Raw genomic sequence first — 24,871 nt, forward strand, 5'->3', positions numbered from 1 at the left:
CCAGCCATAAACCAGACTAAAGAAGAAAAAAAAAGAAAGAAAAACGACACAAAGCACCACAGGCAGCTGTATTCTTATGTTATGATCTGTGCAGTCTGATGTCTAGGAACCTTCAGAAACTCCCTCCAGGAGAGAGTGGAAGGTTTTTACTACCAAGCTTAGAGAGAGAATATAAATCTCATATATATATATATATATATATATATATATATATATATATATATATATATATATATATATATATATATATATATATATATTCACTAGGCATGACTGATAACTCTGAAATGATGCCTGATAGAAGCCTTAAGGTGCGGTCACATAAGCAAAATTTCTGCAATTTTTTTTCTAGCAAAGTGAGTCAGTCGTCTATTGTCGACAGTGATGTATGAAGCAGAGTTCACACTGAAATCACTTTCAAACTGAGCAGCTTTCTGTTAGTCAATGAATCAAATTTGTTTGACTGAGTGAACGTGCATGTTTACAGACTGCGTGGATTCCTATTGAAATGAATGCATTTTGCTGGCAAAAATTTAGTGAGCAAGGACAAATGTGATCACACCTTTAGTTTACTTCATCATCACTACCTTACACACACACACACACACACACACACGCGCGCGCAAGAGAAAAAAGGTTTACCATAATGAGAGAACTTAACAGCATTGCCTGGATCCTCTTAGTGCCCTGATGCCTGTAAAAGAAAGAGGAGAGAATTCAAAATCTTTGATTTGGAGTTTCAATTTTTACATACGCTAAAAGGTATGTGCATAGTATTAGGCATTTCAGTAGTTGGTAGCAAAATCAATGAAAATGTAATTTGATGGATCTTGATTATTATATGATGATCACAAATATTATTTGAGATTATTATATTATACTAAAACTATGGCATAAAGCCTTCAAAAACATCTAAATTCTTACTTTCTTTTTTTCCAGTTATTCAAGATAAGTAACTAATAATGCAGTACAGTACAGAACAAAAAGAATAGTACAAATAAAAACAGCTAAACAAAGAGACAAATGAAATAAACAGTGCCTAAAGTTTTTTCTACACTCACTGAAGTCGCACTTTTGACATCCTGAAGTTAGTTGCATGTTGCATATGTGCATGTGTCAGTTTAAAATGCATCCTTACACTTTCTCCAAACACTACAACTGCCATGACGAATGTAGAATCACACACACTGTCTTACCCGATCTTGACTGTATCCAGCGTGTGACATGGCGTGCCGTAAACAGGAACCTTCCCCATAATGAACATCATCACTTCAGCTCTCTGATAGTCAGGAAGATTTCCTCCAAAGAAACCTAGACACACACACACACACACACACACAAATCCATTTTATTGAATTGGTTCAGTATTTGGACATAACAAGAAGTCAGATTTTAGTGAGCATGTCAAACTGTCACCGATGGTTTGGATGATGGCGTTCTGGACGATCCGCTCCTCGCTCTCTTTGGTGCGGGTGGAGGAATGGCTGCTCGCAGAGTTCCTGCGGGAACCGTCGCCCAGCTCAAAATCCACGCTCATACGCAGATGCTTTAGCAGGGTGTTAAACACCTCCAGGACTGTGGGACCTGAGAATAAGCACACAAAAAGATTTTCCTTCAAAATAAGCACAGAAAATGCTTAAAACATTATATTCTGTCTGGACCTACTGAAGAAGCACTGTGTGATATTAAAGTGATAGTTCAATGAACATTTTTTCATCATTTACTCACACTCATGTTGTTCCAAACCTGTATTTTCTTTCTTCAGCCGAACACACAAAAAGATATATTGGTAATTTTTCCATAGTATGGAAACAAATATTATGGAAGTCAATGGCTACCGTCAACTATTTGGTTACCAACATTTGTCAAAAAATCTTATTTTGTGTTCAACATAATAAAGAAACTCATACGGGTTTGGAACATCATGAAGGTGAGTAAATTATGACAATATTAACATTATGGTGAACTGTCCCTTTAAAAACCACATAAAAAAAAAAACCATCAGACCATGTGACTCAAACTAGATGCAGGAACTAAAAAGCATTGCTAGGGGGCGCTGCAGTTTCTCTACACAGCAAACCCTCAAAACCTTCAGACACTTGTAAAACAGACATTAAGTAATCAATACGCCATAAAAACCACATGACGGACCCCTAATGAATGCACTAGTTCATCATACACACACCCAATTTAGTGACCTCCTGAAGGTTTTGAGTGGGTGCTGGCTGTGTTAGTTAACATACCCAACCACAGATTGGGTGGTAAAGAGACAGGACTGAGAAACGTGTAAACATTGTTTTGATTGTGTGCAATATGACCTGTGCGAGAAAAAAAAATGATTTCAGGAAAAAGACATGGAATAAAGAAAAGACTAAAGAATGAACATCAGAAGAGATGATAAAATGACAAGCAGAAATGCAGTTTGTTATTTTGGGCATCTACACACAAGCAAAAGAACAAACAGAATGACATTAAAAAAAGAAAGAAATGAACAATGATTTTAGGATGAGAATAAAACGGCAACAAGTAGACTTTTACATTCGAACTGTACAATGCAGTTCAAAAGGGTGCATTAAACTGATTAAAAGTTACAGTAAATACATTTTAAATGTTACAAAAATTTTTTTTTTGACATTTCTATTCATTGAAGGATCCTGAATTTTTTTTTTAGCACGGTTTCCGCAGAATTATGAACAAGAACAACTGTTCTCCACATTGATAATAATAAAAAAAGTTTCTTAAAAAAAAACTGATGTTACTTCAAAGCCAGAATGTGAAAATGTTACGCAAGATCACGGTTTGTGTGAGTTTCTGGGATTTGTTTAGCTGTTTTAAGTCTTAATTAACACTCGTGAGACAAATACATCTCTCCACATAAAGCCACACAATTTGAGCTATCATCTATGTCTGTTGCACAAACCGTGCAGAACGATCTACGTGCCAAAGTTCCGTTCTTAGGGTTAATAGTTTGTAAATCTCACACAAAGTATGAGCAGTAATAACCATGATGCTTGTCTTAGATGATCAGTACTCAGTCTTACCGATGGAGCCCTTGGCTGCGATGGCAACCGTCTCCAGCAGCACCTGAACGATACCTGCCCTCACACGTGGGGTGTTCTTACTGTGGGTGTCAAGGTGAGACAACACTTGCTGGATCACATGGTGAGAATGCTGGGCCTGAAACACACAGACACACACACACACACACAGACACACACACAGACACACACTTCATTACACATGCTGTAGAAGTGAATTTTCTCTCCATTATCATTAAATGCTGCAATGGTCACACAGGATTAACACAAAGAGATGAAGTGAGAATCTGGTAGCTTTACCTGTATTGAGTACATGATTATCCTGAAACAGGAAACAGCAAAATCATTTGGGTCCCATAAATGATGGTTGTCTAAATGCCTGCAAGAAAATAAATTTGTTTATAATGACCTTTTAGAAGACGACATATTTACTGACAATTCATGGATAGACATGTATGAGATGTCTTCCCTTTCTCTGTGCTTACCAAATATTTAGGATTATTTGATAATGTTTTCAAACCATCAATACTACACTAGTATTGATTACATGATTATCCATATACACCAAGATGGTTCACTCATATTATTATGAATGGGAGAGAGTGCAACAAATGGTAGTCAGTGTCTAGAAATGTGGGCTTGAGACTGCAACAGGGAATATATGCTAATCAGTTAAAACTAAATATATGAGTCAGTTAATGGCAGATATGAAATTACTAAATGGTATTACTAAATGTGAAAACTGTCATATTTAAATACGATTAATTTTATCCTTAAAATAAAAAAATAAAAAAATCCTTAGACATTTTAAGTTATTAATCTTTGCACTCCACAATTTTCACAAGACATTTTGAGAAATGTCTCAGTGTTTTTCATCAATAAACAGGTGACCAATGGTCACCAAAACTGTTTGATACCAGCCTTCTTTAAAATATCTTTTATTGTTCTGCCGAAGAAAAGAAGTCATACATGTTTGGAACTCAAATTCCATTAATAAACTAGTTTGGAGTCTTTAAAAACTCATGTTAAATTAATAAATTAAATTAATGCATTTAGCAAATGCCTTTATCCAAAGCGACTTACAGTGCATTAAGGCTAACATTTTTTACCTAACATGTTCCCTGGGAATCGAACCCACAACCTTGCACTGCTAACGCAATGCTCTACCACTTGAGCCACAGGAACATACGTTAGTGCTGTGCAACCAGGCGACCACATTCACAGTCTGTGATTTTTATACAAGTGTTTGGAGTCAATTCTGGCAGCGCTGTCTGTTACGTCAGACATGGTGCTTCCACTCAACAGCAGCTGTGATGCGGAAAACTTGAGCAATCCTCCACACTACAAATCCTGTTTCAACACCTTTATCTCTCCTCTAGGCTCTCAAAGTCTGATCTAACTCTAAAACCTCTGTGCCACCATCGTCTCCCCTCCTGCGGTCACCATGGTAACGTCAATCTGATCTCACCACCCATCCGATGCAAGCTATATTTAGAACGCCTGAATCCCCCTCGACCCAAAAAAAGCTCCCGCACTCTGTCTGTCTCCCCGAACACCAGCTTTATGTGTTATTATCAGAGGTACAGATGTCTGGCCTGGAGCTCAATGTTCCCTCAACAAAACCTCCCACAAGTTTAATAAATACGGAGCGCACCGTGCACAGTTTAATTAGGAGAGAGCGAGAGAAAGAGCGAGAGATGACAGACGGAGAGATGTGATGGAGAAGGTGAGGTGGTGTGACAGAGAAAGAGATGCCTTTGAGAGCCCCTTGGCGCTTTGATATTCTCTTTTTTACAAACGTCTCACTCAGCACTAATTGGCCAATGACTGAGATGAGCCAAAACGGTCTCATTAATGAGTGTCCACACACTCACTCACACACACACACACACACACACACACACACACACACACACACACACACACACACACACACACACACACACACACACACACACACACACACTCACACACACACACACACACACACACACGGAGCATACGGCTGCATGTGTCAGAATTGTGTGCTAATAAGCTGCAGATGGAGACAAGGTCAGAGCAGTCAGACCAAGAACTGCTCATTTACACACAACTCAAAGTCAAAGCAGCTCATCTTTTCTATTCAAATACATTTTGAAATATAATTTATCCCAGTGATGGTAAAACTGAATTTTTAACAGCCATTAATCCAGTCTTTAGTGTCACATGATCTTTCAGAAATCATTCTAAATGATTCTGAATGGTGATGTATACAAACATTTGAATAAATAAAATTTTTCACATTAAAAACGGTGTATTTCAAATACTTAAATCCCATTTCAGGGCATTATAAACTTATTTATTTCATGAAATTCTGTGTCATAATGATATAGTCATCTTTAAACCATTGTCTTGCTTATAAAATGACCAGGAAATGACATTAGCGCTAATGGTGGAAAAAAAAAAACAGCTCTAATATGATGAGATATTCAAGTAATAAGCCACGAGAGGACAGGCTATGGAGCCTTACTATAGTTCAGAGGTGTTAAACAGGACAGGAAACGAGTACTGAATTCGACTGATTTGCAGTCACAAGCTGCCGAAAATTCACCTGCAGAATTCTTTTGATAAAGAAATATTTTAGTTTGTAATACAATAGTTATACCTTTAATATTTAATACTGCTAAACTAATTTCAGCCGCATGGGAATATTCAATACTGATTTCATTGCGCACTGTCTACTCACGTAATATACACTCGAAGATGGGTTTTTGCTGCTTGCCCAATTTAATTAAAACGAATTAATGCAATACTTGCACATTTTATCATGCATGCAATTCATTTAAATTTGTAAAATGAAAGTTTGCTTAATCCATTTGCACTGAGGTGAATAATTTTCACTCATATAACAATGGAAAATTATGTGAGTGTTTTTAATCTAATATCATCTGTCCATGTAGTCTACTTAATTTAGCACTCTGCTAAATTAAAATATTTTGTAAATAACAAAGGCAGAAGTTATGAAATACTTTTTTTTAAAAAGATAAAAAGATAAATGTCAATATTCAGTGTCAGTATGAGTGGAAAGTCACTAGGCTGCAGAGTCAGTGTGCAATCAGAGACACATATTTGCATCTGTAACCCATTTAACACATAAATCAAGCACAAAACAGCTGGATTCAGATCAAAACAATTCCTTTAACAGAAAACAGAGCCATCTGGGTGCTGCTTGCATTTTTGCATGATGTTTGTGTTGAGACTGGAATGAATGAATCCCATCATTACCACAGCGTGAGAGGAAGCAGATGAGTGGCTGACAGCAGCAGCAGCAGCGTCTGGACACCTGAGCTCACAGGCTAACACCGGGCTGTGTTTGTCTGAAAACATCTGCGTGTCTCAAAGTGTTCTGGCACCCTTCGAATACGAGTACGTGCTGCATATTTGAGACTACAGCTCATCAAGATCATACAACACCTGATATACTGTATATATGAACATGTTATCAATGTATTGTCTGCTTTCAGTTTTCTCTTGCAATATCTTCTCACAATCAGTCCTGAAAAGCAATTAATGGAATCTGACATCCTTGAAAAGCTGAAAAAGCCACACATATTTTAGCCTGCGCATTTGCATGTGTGTTACAGGGTTACATGAAATATCAGATTTAAAATGGTGCAATACCAATATTTAGCAGATATTTGTACCTGACTTTAACGTGCAGGTATTTAGGCAGTTCAGGCAGTGTGATGTGAAGGATAAAAGCTCATGTTTAAGAGTGAATGATGCCACAGTGCATGATTGCAGATTCAAGTGCATTATGTAATTTATATTAATTTACCATAACTACATTAAAACAGTTAGGGCATTTAAAAGCTTTGGTGTGAAGCGTGTGTGAAGGAAGTGACGTGACCATAAATATGCTTCCAAATTACAAAAATAACTATAAAACGAAACTTACTAGTGATGCAACAAAATTCATTTCAACCGAAATTTAAAGTTTCCATTTAGCAAGAAAAAGAAACCAGCAATAAAAGGTGATAACTCAAATAAAACCTGAATTATATACAAACATTTACACTGCACATACATGCAACTTTTATATTAACTTTTTAATGATATAATTATGTTTCTACTCCAATTAATTGTTGATATATAAACATTATAAATGTTGGCTATAATAAAACATTTATTAAAATGCGCAATTGTATAAAGGCGCTAATTAATCATAAATTGTATGGCCAATGATTGTTCACATCCAAAACTGTTTCAGCCTAAATACATTTTTAGCCAAATCAAAGCATATCAAAGTGAATCCCATGAAACTGTATGGAGTTTCCATAGCAACAAAAAAGGGAAGTTATAAAATAATATTTCAACTGTAATAGCAATGTCACAAAATCTCCTGGTCCAGATGTGTGCATTTTAAAAATTATGGAAAATTTTGAAGTCATGGTACCCTGATCACAATGTAATGCTAGTACCATGGCAACAAGCCCAGTACAAAAAAACACAACTTAAAGTCAATGGCTGTTCATTTTGCTGTAATGAGTGAGTCCACTTGAAAAGTCTGATGTCATGTACCATCACTTCTGAGTCCAAACGCTCTAACAGATGCCACAAGAAAATAACAAGTGACGCTAATCGACACTCACAATGTAATGTAATTAGTGATGCACCGAAATGAAAATTCTGCGCCGAAACCGAAAATTTAGGATGCACTTGGCCGAAAACCGAAACTGAAGCCGAAAATGGCTTCTTTTAAAAACGTATATATATATTGCTTGGATTTAATGGATCTGAATTGAAAAATCACAATATAATAATCAAACTTTTATTAACAGTTACATAACAAAACAAAATATTTTTAACAATAAATATAAATAATAATTATTCTTCAAGTTTTATGTTCCATCAAATAAAATAGTTTTTTAAAAATTGTGCAAAAAAAATCCAAAAATTTGGAGATTTTGCAGAACAAATGCTACATATTGCAACTTTGGTGTCCTCTCGTATAGGGCTGTCACTTTTGTGAAAAAAAAAATCCTGTTCGATTTTTGAGACATAGGCAAAGTGTTCATTGAATCGTTAGTAAATTGCCTATATTTGGCGTTGATCCGTTTTTCAACGCCAAATATAGGCAAATCCACCGACAACTAAACAGGCATTAGGGCGAACGTAAAGAGGGCGCTTGAGACGCGCACAAGTCAGCAATGTGGACTGCCATAACATCAATGAAAAACATTACTGAAGGCTACATTGATATTATGCACTAATAAGCTGTGTGTGTGTGTGTCAGAACCTGCAGTTGCTGTGTGACGCGCGTTCGCTGCGAGCGTATAGTGACGAGCTGGACGCGCTCCGAGAGAAGGCCGTTAAAATCGATTCCCTATTTTCGTTTTCGAAACTTGTGTTGGTTGGTCCGATCGATTGTGCAGCTTTTGTGACAAGCTTTTTTTTATTGTGACAGCCCTTTGACATGCTTAATCTTTGATAGGCAGACGCGTGATAACAGCTCGACCGTGAGTGAAACCTTAGCGCTTGTGCACGGATGGGAGGGGCGGGTGACATTCATTTTCGGTTTACGTTTTCGGCTGTTTTTTTTATTTCGGCACGAAACCGATAATGCCATTTCGGCCGAAAGTTTTCGGCGGCCGAAATTTCGGTGCACCCCTAAATGTAATATCTCCATACCAAAACAACAGAAAGCCAGACAGTGATTTATCCTTTATAAATCATTAAAATATTTGTGTCTGGGATGCGGTGAGCACAGAGACTCTAATGTACACTGTGAAATGCTTAGCTTATGCTTGACTGTGTAATATGAATAAATAGTGCTCATAAACGGCTTTTGCAATAATATTTTTAAATGAAACAAGTAGGAGCTTGGACCTGGAATCAGCATTCCTTACATTATAGTGAGTGGACCACTGCTGTTACCATAGTGACAATTCAAACAATAGCATTGGATAATGGTGCCTACAGCACACTGTAGCCATGGCAATGGTACTTACACCAGTACGGGGTGCACAGCGTTGTTCATGTTGCCGTAAGCAGCGCGACCCAGCAACTCTCGAAAGCAACTCTCTGCCAGTGAAGCCGGATTTTCCTCTCCAGACCTGAGAGACAAGCACATAAGTGTAAGTGCAATGTACTGAACTGTTGTTTACAGTGTGTGGTTTCACATTCTGCATTCTAATGTCAAACACACACATAAGTGTACTAAATGATGCATTAAGACCTTTTAAGAAAAAAAGCCCAGCCACCTCTTTATCTTTCTCTTTCTCTCCCTCACTCACTCACTCACTCACTCACACACACACACACACACATTCACACACACACACACATTACATTACATTTATTCATTTAGCAGACGCTTTTATCCAAAGCGACTTACAGATGAGCACAGGGGAAGCAATCAAAAACAACAAAAAGAGCAATGATATATAAGTGCTATAACAAGTCTCAGTTAGGTTAACACAGTACACCTAGCATGGGATTTTAAATAATACAATAAAAAAATAAAAAAGAAAAAGAAAAAAAGAAAACGGATAGAATAAAAAAAGAATAGAGCAAGCTAGTGTTAGAGATCTTTTCACATACACACACACACACACACACACACACACACACACACACACACACACACACACACAATTGCATAATAAATTAAAAGAAAATAGAATGTAAAAAGATTAGAAAGGTAGTTAGATTTTTTTAAAGAATAGAATTAGAATAGTGAGTGTTAAAGAGGGTCAAATAAAGATGGAAGAGATGTGTTTTAAGCCACACACACACACACACACACACGTACTCTTTGTCCCTTTGGCTCAATGACAGCCAATTGAAAGCAATTAACAGAATCTGACGACCTTGAAAAGCTGGAAGAAAAAAAAAAACACAACTATGCACACACACATCAGCTGTTTCTATGTGTGTATGAGTTTTCTGTTGCCAATAGTAGTCACATATTCAATCTTATCAGAGTGCTGTGAATTAAAGCACCTCAACCACAAGCAGTGGCTATGTTTTCAAAAGGAATACTTGCATACTGCTTTACCTCACAGTATATACTGTATAAAGTATATTTCCTGCTACAATAAACTGTAAACAATAAACTGTCACTAAAACAAATTCCTCGTATATGTGTAAACATACCCGTCAATAAAGCTCATTCTGATTCTGATTCATTCTTATTCTGATAAAAAAGTATGCGCTATGTTTTAAACTGAATGCTGTTACTTAACTGCATTGCTGTTTACAGGGCTGTTCACACTAAGGCTGAAAACTATAATGATTGAGGGCTGCACAATTACCCTAAATAAAACCAAAATTGTCACATGGCATAGTGCGATTATTAAATGAATAATAAATAAATAAATATATGTGCTGCATGTTTCAGAGTGAAGTGCAGCACTGTGTTCTTTTACACGCAAGCTGCTCATGATCCAGAGTTTTCACTATTTCTTAGTAGCTCAGTCTGAAATATTACAATAGTAATAGGTATAATTTTTTTTTTTTTTTATTATTATATTGAACACATGTGCCGCCAAATTGTGCAGCCCTACAAACAAGCCAAGTAAACATTTATTTTTAATCAGGGGAAATTTATTTTTGGGGTGTTTTCACACTACAGGAATTCCAATAATAACACTGAGGAACAATATCACTGGAATCCTTTTAAGAATGATTTTTTTTTTTTCAGCTAACAACCAAACAGAATCCATCAACTTATACTTTATGCAGAAATTATAAATAAGGAGTCAGTAAAAGTTTCTCTTGTCAAATCATGGTTAATAGTTAATATTCACATTAGAGAGTAGCTAGGACAAGTTCAGTGCAACACAGGACAGAGCACTCAGAGCAGTATGCACTAGTTATATACTGCACATTTTAGCTAATGTAGTAAGTCTGTTAATTCTATGAACACAGCGTTTGCATACTGTGTAAGGTATCGTGCAAATTTCTGAATATACTCATTATAATGAGGAAAGTGTCTGCTGTGACATTAGCAGGTCAGATGTCATTCCCAACCAGCTTACACACGTCAATCAAACACATGCCCAGGTTTGTGTTTGCAACCTTAATCACTGATCAATACACCTGATCGAATTTCAGCTCCTGATTATAGGGCAGAGGGGTGTGAGTGATGTTTCCGTACTCAAAAACACAAACAGGCAATTAAACTTAAATATTCTGTGCACGCAGGGGTCCTTATCTGAGAAACACTCACGTTTTATTCTCGCACAAACAAAAACAACCTTAAAGGAATCAGATATCCTTTATTGCCCTCTATATGTGGACCTCCAAAGCTCACTTATCGAGAAAATCTTCCTTCCTGCCTCTCCATGTGTTTGGCAGTGTTTTTATTCAGTGCATGGTACCGAACAAAAAAACATCAACAACAAATCAATCAGCAAATATCACCTTGAGCATGAAATTAAATGCTTTTGGCTTCAAGTGTGTGTGTGTGTGTGTGTACTGTACCTCTCAGAGTCCTCGTTATCTTGCATGTTGAAGAGCATGGAGGGGATGAGTTTATCCATGTGTTGAGGTTCCCAGATGATTGCCTGAAGTTCATCATTCACAGTCTTTCTGACGACACCCTGGAGACCCTTAATGCCTGCTACACGGATCCTACAGCAAGAACATGTTAAATACACTAACTAAATATACAATAAATAAATGCACTCATTAGTGTCAATTATAGTGGCCAACTTATAGTGGTCCCAAAAGTATTTAGTGCATTGCTAACACAACATCAAAACAATTGGCAGTTAGAAACAAATGATGCTAGAATTTTCTCAGAAATGACTTCGGAATCCACATATAAGGCTTAGTGGATAAAAACTTTGCTGTATAAACAAACAGTTATTTATATAATAAAAATATTATTTAATTTTAAAATATCTGTTTTTTATTTTAACTTATTTAAACATTTTCGGCAGCCATTTCTGCAGTCTTCAGTGTCACATGATCCTTCAGAAACCATTCTAATATGCTCAAGTAACATTTCTTATTATTATCAATATTGTGAACTGCTGTGTTGCTTAATATTTTTGTGGAAACCATGATTTCAGGAAATTGAATTCAGTTTATTATATCTTATTTTAATTCTTTTCTTTTATTGACAGTTAACATGAAATAACCATAATGACATATAAATTCACACACCTGTCGCGAGTTTCGGGGTCATCGTGTGTGGAGTGACACATGGCACTGAACTGAGACACGAAAAAGTCATATCTGCGATGGTAAGATGGCGTATCCTCCTCAATGTTTGCAAACTTCACAAACTACAAAGAATCAAACACACCCATAATGATTATGTTCAAGTGCATACAGCATGTGTGAATCACTGCCTGTTTGAATTAAACAATTTAAAGGGTACATATTTGACATTAGTAGCATTTTAATTCACTGAAGTCCTCTAAACACTAGCCATAACTCAGTTTCAGGTGACCTTTCCCACCCGTTTCTGACACTTCAGAATTAAACATGCATTAAACAACCTCTGTTTCCACTGGCTTCGGTTTGGTAAGTTTCTTAATATTAAACGATGTGGGCAATCCTATGTTAAATACACTCATACAGTCAATATACCATGATGATTTCTGAGTGACCTGCTTTTGCAAGGATATGAAATAATATCTTGTGTTAGTTTATTCAGCTTGACTGAGAAATTCATTTTCTGCCTTTAATAGATGATGTAATGTTTAAAAAACCCAAACAATTCAATGCAGAAGAATCTCAGCAATGCTTTGGAACCACTGGGAACAAATTTGAGAAACCCAGATGAGCAATAATACAGCAGAAAACTGAGTGAGTCGAGAGAGAAAGAGAGACAGAGAGAGAGAGAGAGAGACAGAGAGAGAGTGCAAGATAGAATAAAAGGGAAAAAAAGCATAAATGGCAGAACAAGAGTCAAAGCCATTTCTCATCTTTCACCTGAATCTCCTGCAGAGATTTTGGAGTGCATTTGCTGGTTTGTTCAGTCAAACACTCAAACTTACGGAGTTGGTTCCCAGCACTTGTAAATCGGGTTCTCCGGATTCCAGCAGTTTGGCCACCATGTGTAAGAAGCTCTCCACAAATGGCTTGATACTCTGGGAATGACACGCCATCAACAACTGATCCAACGCTTCCATCGCGATTACCACGTACCTGTTCACACACACACAAAATTCACACTTGAACATACTGAATATATTTATATTCCAAATACCAGTAAAAATGAAAGTGTAATCAAATAAAATAGTTATAAATAAAATAAATAATAATAACAAAAAAAATGTAATCCCGTATTGAATTTTTCTTACCCGTAGCGATGACGTACCACATCTCTGCTGAGGCGTTCGGCCAGGTACGCACCGATGCGGTCCAGCTTCTCTGGTGCTGACACTGCATAAAAAGTCAGCTTTTCCATATCAGATTTCACCAGTCCATCCTGAGGAATAAAAAAAAGAACAATAAACTGAAAATACTACTAGAATTTGACTAGAATTTTACAAGAAAACGTGTCTCTTTACCAGAAATCGCCACTTTCTGCAATAATCTTGGACTATTAGGTGTCTGTGCTGTAGATGCATCATTGTATTTTTTACCAGTTAAAGAAAATCTCCTACTGTTGTTAATAATGGTTCTGAGCAGGTTTTATAAATAATCTTATTCTGGACTACTTTTGTTTGGAATCGTACCAAGACATATCTTAGATATAATTTTTTTTTTGAAATTATTAAACATTTTTAGTTTTTTTTTTGAATAATTACAGTGAATATTTCTACAGAATTTAAAGTGTTATTCAACAGAAAGCCTCATATGTATAGAAAATCACTTTTATCCAGAATCCCTTAAGAGAAATAAACTCCTGAAGCTCTCAAAGTGCTAATTAACTTAACATGAGTTTAACATACAGTACATAACATGCCTGTAGGGAATCTGTCTCTCTCTGGTGGAAACAGTCACACCATCCAATAGGAATATTACTCACACTTCGCCTTCAGAGAAAACAATCATGTGTGTGTGTGTGTGTGTGTGAGAGAGTCACTCTAATCAACAGAGCTAAATTTAAATGTGATGAATATGGAGTAGCTGCAAGGTTAAAAGCCTCCACAGTGTGTGTGTGTGTGTGTGTGTGTTTTTGTTGTTGTGGTATATCACATTCTCAAAAACTGCTGAACTGGTCAAAGGTCAGAATTAAAGCATTAATAATATATATTCATAATAACAGTGCCAAGATATTTTTCTCCAACAATATGAATAATGAACATATTCTAGTCAACAGTGCTTTAAATTTAGATTGATAGACCAAGCAGCTTCTCTCCTATTATGCCTGGCATTTACTTCAGCTGTTTTCTGAGGACAGGAAGAGCCAATCAGAATATATTTTGATCACAGCACTTGAACTTGAATGTGTCTGGATCCCAGTGCGTGAACTCTGATATGCAGATGGTATTTAAAGAAGCATTTATTTAAAGCATCTTTCCAAGAACTTATGTAAATGAGCTAGACTTGTTGACAGCAGAATTCTACAGTCTACTGTTCTAAAGGAACACTCTACAAATTTTGAAAATTCTTTAATAATAAAAAAAAGAAAAATCATAATATAGAACACACACACTAACTTTTTTTAATTTTTTTATTTCAATTTTGTGTTATTATAAAATGATATAATGATATAATGCATAGATACAAGTTCTTATGTAATATTCCTGAATAATCTTTGCATTTCCATCTATTCCAGGGATATATTACCTTGGGGTCCTCTGGGAAAATGTTGTCCACTAGACGCTTGTAGCGTGGCCGCAGAGGACCACAACATCCACACACACCTGTGAAGAAAAAGAGAAGTGTTAGACATACTAAAGATGCACATCCTTGGCATTCAAACTCACTTTGTTTTCTGTTCAGTCTGCATGAACACAAGTGATTGTAATGAGGTTGAATATGTGCATTTAAAGAAATAAACAGATTTAAGGTACCATCCTTACTTCTGTCTGAATGGTTTTGTAAATGTTTTTTTTTTCTATCTTAACATGCACTAGACTGATGTCTTTGACTGTTGTGGGTTTTTAAAGCATCTCCTGCTATAGCATCACTTTTTGAGACAGTTTACTTTAAAAGAAGTTCAGCTTTTACAAATGTGCCTCATGACACCTGCTTTCTGCTGCATTTCTTAGCACTGTGTCGAACGGTTTCTGAAAGCAAGAATGGCCCTAATGAGATGGGACAGATATGCAACATAAGCAGTCTGACACATAGATTCAGACTTCACCCACTAAAGCCAATAAGCACATCAGAATCTACATATGCATGTTATTAAAATGAGCTGTCAGGATGTAATGTGTAAGTGCACTCACTGATGAAAGGCACAATGCAAACTACTGTGTGTGTTCATTGTGTGTGAAGCCACACGGTTAGAAGAGCTGATTAATTATTTAAAAAAAGTCAAAGAAGAAATCTGAGAGCACAAGAGCAGCCATTACTCACACAAACACACGCACACTCCTCATATTCAACACACACACACTGCTCTGACAGCCCTTCACCAGCTAGAGATGAAATTGTTCATTCATCCATTCCAACATGGATAATGAATCTGGATTGCACGTGCATGCACGAGTATATGCCTTGTGTGTGTGTGTTTGCAGGGGCTGCAAAGTGAGATGTGGAAAAGGAGCCGCCATTATCAGCTCAAACACCTGATCCAACTTCAGAAAGATGGAAAAAGCGAGAGATGCTGTGAGGGAGAGAAATAAATAGAATAGCGAAAGAGAGTGGGTGAGCGAGCCGAACGCTACTGCAAAGTGACAAATGCATCAACAATCTTACTAACAAAGGGTGTGCAACAGGTTTGTATTAATCATCATGATCGCACACAAACATACACACATAGATACCAAGCCTGCTAAGGAAAGATCTCCTTTCCCAGGTGTGTCTGTATCTGAAGGTCCCGTCAGCTTCCGAGAGAGGCACCTGCCTGTACCTCCTCATTATAACCTCTGACCTTTGTTAACTCCTTTAGACCCCCGGAACCTCAAACCTAGTCCGAACTGTGACCTTTCAGCCTAATGCTTGAACCATGGTATGAGACACAGACACACCTGAACCAAATACCTGCACGAGGACTCGCCCCATACTGGGACTGACAGGAGAACCAACCAATTACAGATGAATGGAAGTTACGCCTAGTGTGGTCTGTCTGTGAGGTGACAGAGAGAAACCAGACCAGGACTCTGAAAGAATAATCATCTTAACCCTTGATACATTGTACGCTGATATATTTGTAGAGAAAGGTCTAAGCTAATGAAGCATAATAAAGTAAGTTTTTTTTGTTTTCAAAATCTTTACATTTATTCACTTCATAACTTAAAATGTGGATCAACTCAATCAGACATATTAAAAATCATGATATTTTCATTTGATCCACCAATAACTGGATAATTATGTAATAATGGGGTTCAGTAAGAGGGATGAAGAGATTAAATACATTCTCTACAATTTTACCCATTTTCACACTATTATGAACAATTTTTTAAATTACACATTTATAACCTATGTTTTTTGAGGACAAAAACATACTGCCATGGAATTCTGTCATGTTTTACTATTTTAAAACAATAAAATGTAAAAAAAAAAAAAATGATTTCAAAATTAACAGAAACTGTTTATTGGATTATATTATATTATAAACTATATTAGAATATTATGTTTTTTAAATGTGCAACTACAGATAAATTATAAATATTCTGTATGAATAATTATTATAATGTGTCTCTATGTCAGCTTTAAATTCAGAAACGATTCTGGAAATTGACGGAGTAACTTTATATAGAAAGAAATAACAAAAGACACTTACATTTTCTACAAAATTTCAGGTCAGCTGGATAGATAATGTTATTTTGTGACCTCAGAATACAATCACATTGTATTCATCATAGAGAGCCCAATATTTAAGTTTGAAAGACATAAATCAACGATAATTCCAAATGCGGGTATATTTTGATTTCATATAAAATTTTGATTTTTTTTCATATTACTTTTAAAAAAAACACAAAAGTTAACAAGCCCAGGCTAAAACTGCTAATCACAAATGAAGAGACAATATACATAAATAATACTAATGTCAAGGGCGTTCTGAGGACAAAATCATTAAGGTTTTGTTTTCTTCTTCATCTTCATTTCCATGAGGAAAGCGATTTCATAACAGAGAAGAAGCAGCCACAGCCACCAGGGGGCGCTCGTCCTGTGCGGGCCACCCCAGAGCAGGGTGCAAATCCTGCTTCCCACTAGTGCCTGTTGAATCCCCATTACTGCCAACATGAGAGCATCTGGGGAAATGAAGAGATTGATTCAGTGCTTGCAGAGAAAATCCTCTTAACCTTATGAGGACCTGAAATAGCTTAAGAGTTTGAAAAGCGAGAACAGAGCCCAAGAGAAAAAGACAGAGAGACAGACCAGGATGCATAATAATGAAGGCAGAACTTTAAGACCTTTGTGAGCACATGGCATAAACACAAAACAACCTGTGGGGAGTAATCTAATCAAAAAATGAAAGTAAAAAAAAAGGGTGCACACCAAAAGTGCTTGTGTGAAAGCATCCTAAGACTAAAATTAACCTACTCTTGGTTTAAACTAAGGTTGCACTTTAGAGTTTAACCTCTGACCTTTCGTCTGTGTGTGTTTGCTTTAGTGCGTATATACCTGGCTTTCTGTTCATATTTGAAGCTGAAGACCAAAGTCTATGATGTAAAAAACCCATAATCCTTTGCCATCTGACAGAGTACATGTAGAGTCTATACAAATACACTCTCCCAAACATACGCTGTGCTAAATTTACCTGCATGGGTCGATGGTGTGGAGGGCAGATATGCATGAGCTAGTCAATACAGAGCAGAAAAAGGAATGGAGGACAGAGTGAAGGAAACGGAAAACCTCTTATCTCTTCTAAACATCTGACCGGTTTTACATTTGAGAGAAATTCAACCATTTAGACGATGTGCATCGTCTGCACATTTGCTGTGCACTTATGAGATCATTAGCTCAGTTATTATTTCCAATAACGCAATGCAAATGTCTCAAAATTTTTGCTTATAAAATATATGACTGACATCTGCAAACACGGCAGGCAGCGATAATTTAGGAGACTACAAACAAAAACAGCATGAAGTGTGTATGGAATTTTCTCTGGCAGTAAGTAAATATGCGGTTTTAAAATCATAATCCTTCTCTTGTTCTATGTTCTTTATAGTTCTAATTAGTAATCGACCAATATGACCAATATTTAAAGTTCAGGATGGTTAATGTAATACTAAAGTCGACACATGGCATGGCTGTGCATGAATGGTCAAAATGCTTCTCCTAGTGAAATATTAATGTAAACATGGTCAGTTGTATGTCATATTTCATCCAAAAAATACATGTGGTCATAATTGAATGATGTCATTCTAAAACTTTTTTATGTTTCATAGTAGAAAGGAAGTTCACATTTATAATGACACGAGGGTAAGTAAATAAATGATCGATTTTTGGGGGGGTGAACTATCCCTGTAAGTAAATGTAAATAATAGAATAAAATAATAAAATAGATAAAACATCTGATATTTTTAATAAAAACAGAAATAATAGCAAGGAGGTAAAAGACTGCTATTTTTTGATAACTTAATAATAGTGATGAAATTCTTTTTTTATTATAAAATTATTAAATTAATAGTGATGCACCAAAATTTTAACAACCTGAAAACAGCAAAAAGCAAAAAAAGAAAAGAGCAAAAAATAAAAAATCGGAAATAGTTTAGATTCTGTTGCCTGAGTTCTTCCAGCTGGTTACCACCAGACAAGCTCCAAATACAGTGATGAATTGAAATCATTGACCAAAACATTTAATTAGTGCTTCTTAGCATGTGGACTGCAACAGTGTCTATTTCATACACACAGTGTCGATACACTTCAACAGGTGCACATGTCAGCAGCATTTACATACTTCACCATGAGCAAAAATTATGCTAAATCATACAGGTGGAGAGACCTCTAGTATATATATGACTGTAAAGCGCTTTGGGTGTACAGCAGCAATACACAATAAAGTGCTATAAATCCCTCATTCATTCATTCATTCATTCAAGTAGCAATATGTTGAATTGTGTTCTGGTGAAATATCTAGAGGCTTCTCAATGCCAAATAACTTTACTACTACAGCTTTAATTCATTAACGGTCATTAAACAGAATAAAGAGTAACCCAAATATAATTACTGAAACTTCATCATCCGAAACAACCAGACTGCAGATAGGAATCGGACTTCCCCATTTGCCTGAGGCTAAGGATCACAGAAAATAATGTTTTTTGCACAGACTGATCGTTTCATTTCTTAAGACCTCAATATATCAGGGGCCATGGATATTAATTTTGTGTTGCCTGATAAGCTTTTGTTTGAATCTCACAGTAATGGTAGCCCTTGACTTGCATTTTATGAATCACCAAGCACAATGGTTTCAGCTATTTATGTACTTTCTTGGCTATTCATTTGTTATTTTTAAAGTACACTTTACATGAAAGGAAAGGAGCTTTTCAAATCATTGTTTTAATTATAATCAATTGCTGAGGTTAACTAGTTTTTCATTATATATATATATAAATATATATATATATCAATTTTTTTGTAAAATATTTTAACTTGCACGCTGACAGTGGGTTGTTAGTGAGCTTCAAATTATATTTACACTTAATTTAATTTAAATAAATTTACATTAAATTCATCTACTTTGAATTATGATCACTACAATCACACACATTCAGACGGACATCTTTGGCACAAGGGGAAACTACCACTTCTGTTAATCAACAGCCAAATATTGGCCATGCCGATATACTGTTCAACTGTTAATTCTAATCAAAGCTTTTGCACCTAATATTTTACCACTGAATATATTTTCAATGTTCAGGCTGTATATTTTAATATTTCTATATATTACACGCGCTGTAAAATTACCTGAAGCAATCAAGAAAAAAACATGCACAAACAGACACAGATCAGACCTACCAGCATCAGTGTTCTCTGAGTCCATGTCTGTGTCTGCTCACTGGACCTGGGATACAATCGCTGTCTTTCTGTCTCTCTATCTTTCTCTCTGTAGGTGCTGTAAAGTGCAGGAAGTCTAACCATATTCTACACACACATACACACCCTTCTGCATGAGGACAGAGGGGTGAGCAGTATTTAATTCTGATGATGCTGGTGTTTTGGCACATTGAAAATTTCACTGCAATGTCAACACGAGCATCTAATAGAATAATGCCACCATGCGCGTGCACACTCCTGACCAACACAAAACACACACGTCGCCGCTTTCCCTTGATGTTTTCCCTCACACTGAATCTTCACTAGCACATCGTCCACTGCGCATATGAATGAGACACTGCCAAAAGGAAAGCCAGGAACATCAATGCAAAACAGATGACAGATCAAACACACACACACAGATCAAACTCTCTCATGCACTTAAAACGGAAGATCAAACTTTGCTTTGGAAATGTGCACATTATCATCTCAAAGCCATGAGAGAGGGAGAGAGATCCTTGAGAGAGAGATAATCAGAAAGATCCTTCAGAGAGAGACAAACGGAAAGATCCCTGAGAAAGCGAGAGAGAGGCTAGGCTGAGCAATTTCAATCAATTCTCTTTTTTTCACCAATATTTGAAACAGATCACACCTAAATGACAATATCAAATCTGAAATACGATTAAGTACATATCGTAAATATTTGACATAGCAATATGTACTGCAATACGCTGCTTAGATATCCTATAGCTAAGCTGAAAGAACAAAAAGGCATACAATCACATTGAAACAGCAGTTCTCATTTTCAGCAAGGTGTGCAAACTACAAACTAGCAAGCAGTCACTAATAGTCAATGCTTAGCTGCCAATAGAATATGTTAAGGTTGTGCAAATTCAAGTCCTTCGTAAAAGATTAAAACTAAATTTTTATTAATATCAATAAGAAATAAGATTTAATTTAATATTAAAATAATAATGGTTGTTGCTCTTAATAAAAAATAAAATAAAAATTATTTGTTTTAGCAGATAACTGTAATGCACTCCATATTCCAAAAACTTGTTTATTTGGACATGTGTAAGATTTATCCAATTTGGCAATGACTTCTCCACAGTTAAGTTCTGCCAATGCTTTGTTGCCAACAGAAACTGTTAAGGCTGTGCAAACCCAAGTCCTCTGTAGAAGAATAAAACTAAAGAAGAAAAAAATGATTATAAATTCAATAATAATACTTAATTTAACATTAATAATAAGTCCAGTTGCTGATAAATAATAATAATCATCATAAATTGCCCTTTATTTTATCTGAGAACTGTGTAGGTGACCAACGTTTTTTTTATTATTATTATAAATGCTCTTCGGATTCCAAAAACCTTGATTATTTGGATCCGTGTGAGATTAATTCAATTTGGCAAAAATAAAGTAGTTGAAAAAAGTTTTTTTATTTATTTTTTATTAATGTGCTCAAGGTTCAAAAACCTGATTGCTTGTGCTTGAAGAAGATTCATAAAATGTAAATCCGGAGCACACACAATGTATACTCTAAGAGAATCACACTATGAACTTGAACTTACCCGAACTCTAATTTCCCCTTATCATTAGCAAACATGACAGACGGGACCGTTCAAATGTAAATCACCTGAGTTATCAGGGCAATCAACAAACCAAGAACCAGTTATTTATCTTATGTCACAACATAACTGACTTCTACTGTATGTCAGATTCTGCCATGTTTTGTAAACCTCTTTAAAGTGCCCCTTATGATGCCATTTTTAAGGTTTCTAATATTGTTTTCTCAGTCTCCTAAAACAGGTTTAAATGCATGCAAGGTCAAAAAACACATTATTTTTTATTTTAAAATAGATTTAATTTGACCTCATTTCTAAATGACTCGTGCGAAGCAGTGCAAAGAATCAGTCTCTCTAAACCGCTCCTTTCCGCGAGCCCTCACTGCTGTGATTGGTGCAGAACAGTAAAGACTTGCTCTGGATTTGTCTACTGTGTACAGTTTGTGTCGGAAACAAAACGCCCATTGCCATGATAGAATGAGGGCCCTGGAGACTTGTAAATAAATGGAATAGATAGTATCTATTGTACCTCACCAATTCAAGCCAGAGTCTGATAATGAAATGGTTGAACTGGCTTATCGGCAGGAAACTAATTCACAAGCACTGGAGTAGGACATGTCTCACTGGTAAAGTGTCAAGTGTTGACAAGTTTGTGGTAATTATGAGATCTGATAAAACAAATTTACTCTAACAGCATAGGATCTTCTCAACATGATGTTAACCACATGGACATTTTACTGTGTTCGTGGGCAGGGAAGTTGGTGACATAGAACTTGGTACTACTAAACGATGTTTGATTGCTAGTTGCAATCAGTGACATCTTAAGTAAATGTAAATTCAGATGAAAAAAAGAGTAATATTTGTGTAAAGGAAATAGGACTGTAGTGTGAATGTAGCCACAGAACATTCACAGAATCACTTTTTCTGTCCATTTTCCGCTCTCATCCAAGTTCAAGGATAAAGGGCTTGTCTTACAGGGTCCTGACTGCCCAGAAATAGACAGTGTGTGTGTCAGAGCATAGAGGTTATCATACTCCCTCTGAGGGGTGTGGGAGTTGTGTTTGTACTTCAGTGGAGAGGTCACCTTACTCTCAGTGTGTGTGTGTGTGTGTGTGTGTTTGTTGTACTTCTCTTTTGAGTGCAGAGAGTCAGCAGCAATAACCCTCAGGGGTGTCTGGTCTACTGCGTCAAACTACACATTACGCAATCTGACAAAATAATGCAACACTAAACTATATCACAAATGGCAAACTAAATGCCACAATAAAATTATATTACATGTGAAACCAAACAATGTCACAAACTTTAAACATAGCAATAACGTACCAAAACACAACACCAAAAAACCCAGGTAAAATATTTAAATTTCAATTAATAAATGCCAACTAAAATACCAAAACAATTATAAAGTAAACAATACCAAACCAGACTTGAAAACTAACAAAACAATATCCAACAAATTATCAGCCTAAATAGCTGATAAATACCACCAGCCATAAGAACAAATAAATATGTCACATGTGTCATTTGTTTGCCAAAAAATAAAGTTTGCTTAAATTTTCAATAATTTAAAGATAAATGAAATGAATGTTTTATGCATTCATTTGATAACCAGAAATATTTAAATACACAACACAGAATTGCTGAGGGGAAAAAAATAAGGCTACTTTATGGAGAAGAAAAAAAAATTAAGTTGTTTTATGCATTCAAATAATTAGACATGCTAAAACAGAATTTGGTAACAATCAAAAATATGGTGGGGAAAAATATAACAAGTTTCATGATTTTAATTAGTTAGACATGCTTTTTGATTAATACAATTTAATTTAACTATTAAAAAGGAGTCAAGAAAAATTCAAATGGAAAAAAAACTATTTGAAAAAATAAAATAAACGGAATTTAGGAAATAATTAAACTGATTTCATAGGGCCCTAACAGTAACACGCTGCAAATTCTCAAAACACAAACAAAGACACGGCCTTCCCTTAAACACTTCTAATGTGGTCTGTGCATATTTACAGCATGTTTCTTTTTTTTATTGTTTGTTTTGTATTTGCAGCAGTTTTCTTTGTTGTGTTGTAAGTTTTTGCAGCGCATGTGTTGTCAAATTGATGAAGATGTTTTCTTAATTTGCAGGTGTTTTTTTTTTTTATTTGCAACGCTTTGAGGTCTCTTGGTCACTGTATATATATATATATATATATATAAAAAAATTATATATATATATATATATATATATATATATATACACACACATATATATATATATATATATATATACACACACATATATATATATAAATAAATAAGTGTGTGTGTGTGTGTGTGTGTGTGTGTATATATATATATATATATATATATATACACACACACACACACACACACACACACACACACACACACACACACATACACACTTATTTCAGCTATTTGCCAAGGAAACTTTTTTATTTAATTTTTATTTAATTTAAATTTATATACTAAAATAACTGAAAATTTTATAAAAACTTTAATACAAAACAGACATTTCGACAAAAACTAATTCAAAATGTGAATAAAAACTACAACAGAATCTCAGTATTTCTGAAATAACACTGAAGAATGAAGCACAACAGTGTCTCTTGGCCGCAGAGGACTTTCATAAGCTCTTCAGGAACATCCAAATACATTATATAAATTGTCAATCTTAGAGTGGGATTTTATGCTGACACTAAATCACATGCCAGGGTCACCTGCTGTCAAAGTCTATGGCATCAGTGCCAACACCTCAAGTCTGACCTGACTCATTGCCCTCCATGGGATCATGGGTAAAACAGACTGCTTAGTCAATGACCATAGGAACTGACCATGTTACTACTGGATGATGTACCTAGTTATTTAGGGTACTTGAAGGAATAACAAAACAATGTAATACCACACTTTTTGTGCTTTTCTTGTAATGAAGAAGCAGCAGGGAAGAGCTGATATCAGCAGAACCCCAGTAGGCTAATGACACTGACTCATTCTCACATACACACTGCAGTACAATATTTGCACCATAAACCGTCTTAAGTTAAAGACAGAGGAAAGAGGATTCGGGTTCTTACCGGTAGGCATTCCTCCACTCGATTCCGTCCGCGTCCGAGGCACTGCGTTTGGATTAGATCAGCTTGAAAGGGGGTTTGGGTTTAACATATGGATCGGAGCACGTCTGGATCACACACATACAAATACACACAAACACGTATTAAG

At 35.8% G+C, this 24,871-nt stretch overlaps 1 protein-coding gene across 5 annotated transcripts in view; it reads right to left on the bottom strand.

Moving 5' to 3' along the window:
* The window catches only part of LOC132154592 (protein EFR3 homolog A-like), a 31,578-nt gene that overhangs the window by 6,479 nt on the left and 228 nt on the right, over positions 1 to 24,871 (bottom strand). For 4 of the 5 annotated variants that reach the window (XR_009437172.1, XM_059563217.1, XM_059563216.1 and 1 more), the window contains exons 2-14: positions 24,727 to 24,830; positions 14,772 to 14,848; positions 13,337 to 13,464; positions 13,031 to 13,181; positions 12,192 to 12,313; positions 11,505 to 11,654; positions 9,029 to 9,133; positions 3,339 to 3,417; positions 3,042 to 3,177; positions 2,244 to 2,318; positions 1,417 to 1,584; positions 1,197 to 1,311; positions 643 to 694 (exon numbers count right to left, since the gene is read on the bottom strand). Coding sequence is in view for 4 of the 5 variants with exons in the window: in XM_059563217.1 (XP_059419200.1) it covers positions 643 to 694; positions 1,197 to 1,311; positions 1,417 to 1,584; positions 2,244 to 2,318; positions 3,042 to 3,177; positions 3,339 to 3,417; positions 9,029 to 9,133; positions 11,505 to 11,654; positions 12,192 to 12,313; positions 13,031 to 13,181; positions 13,337 to 13,464; positions 14,772 to 14,848; positions 24,727 to 24,736 (1,368 nt within the window). In the remaining variant the exon portion in view is untranslated. The remainder of the gene's footprint in view (positions 1 to 642; positions 695 to 1,196; positions 1,312 to 1,416; positions 1,585 to 2,243; positions 2,319 to 3,041; positions 3,178 to 3,338; positions 3,418 to 9,028; positions 9,134 to 11,504; positions 11,655 to 12,191; positions 12,314 to 13,030; positions 13,182 to 13,336; positions 13,465 to 14,771; positions 14,849 to 24,726; positions 24,831 to 24,871) is intronic. The other variant, XM_059563218.1, reaches the window with a different exon arrangement.

This window comes from Carassius carassius, chromosome 12 (assembly GCF_963082965.1).
Source record: "Carassius carassius chromosome 12, fCarCar2.1, whole genome shotgun sequence".
Lineage (NCBI taxonomy): Eukaryota > Metazoa > Chordata > Actinopteri > Cypriniformes > Cyprinidae > Carassius > Carassius carassius.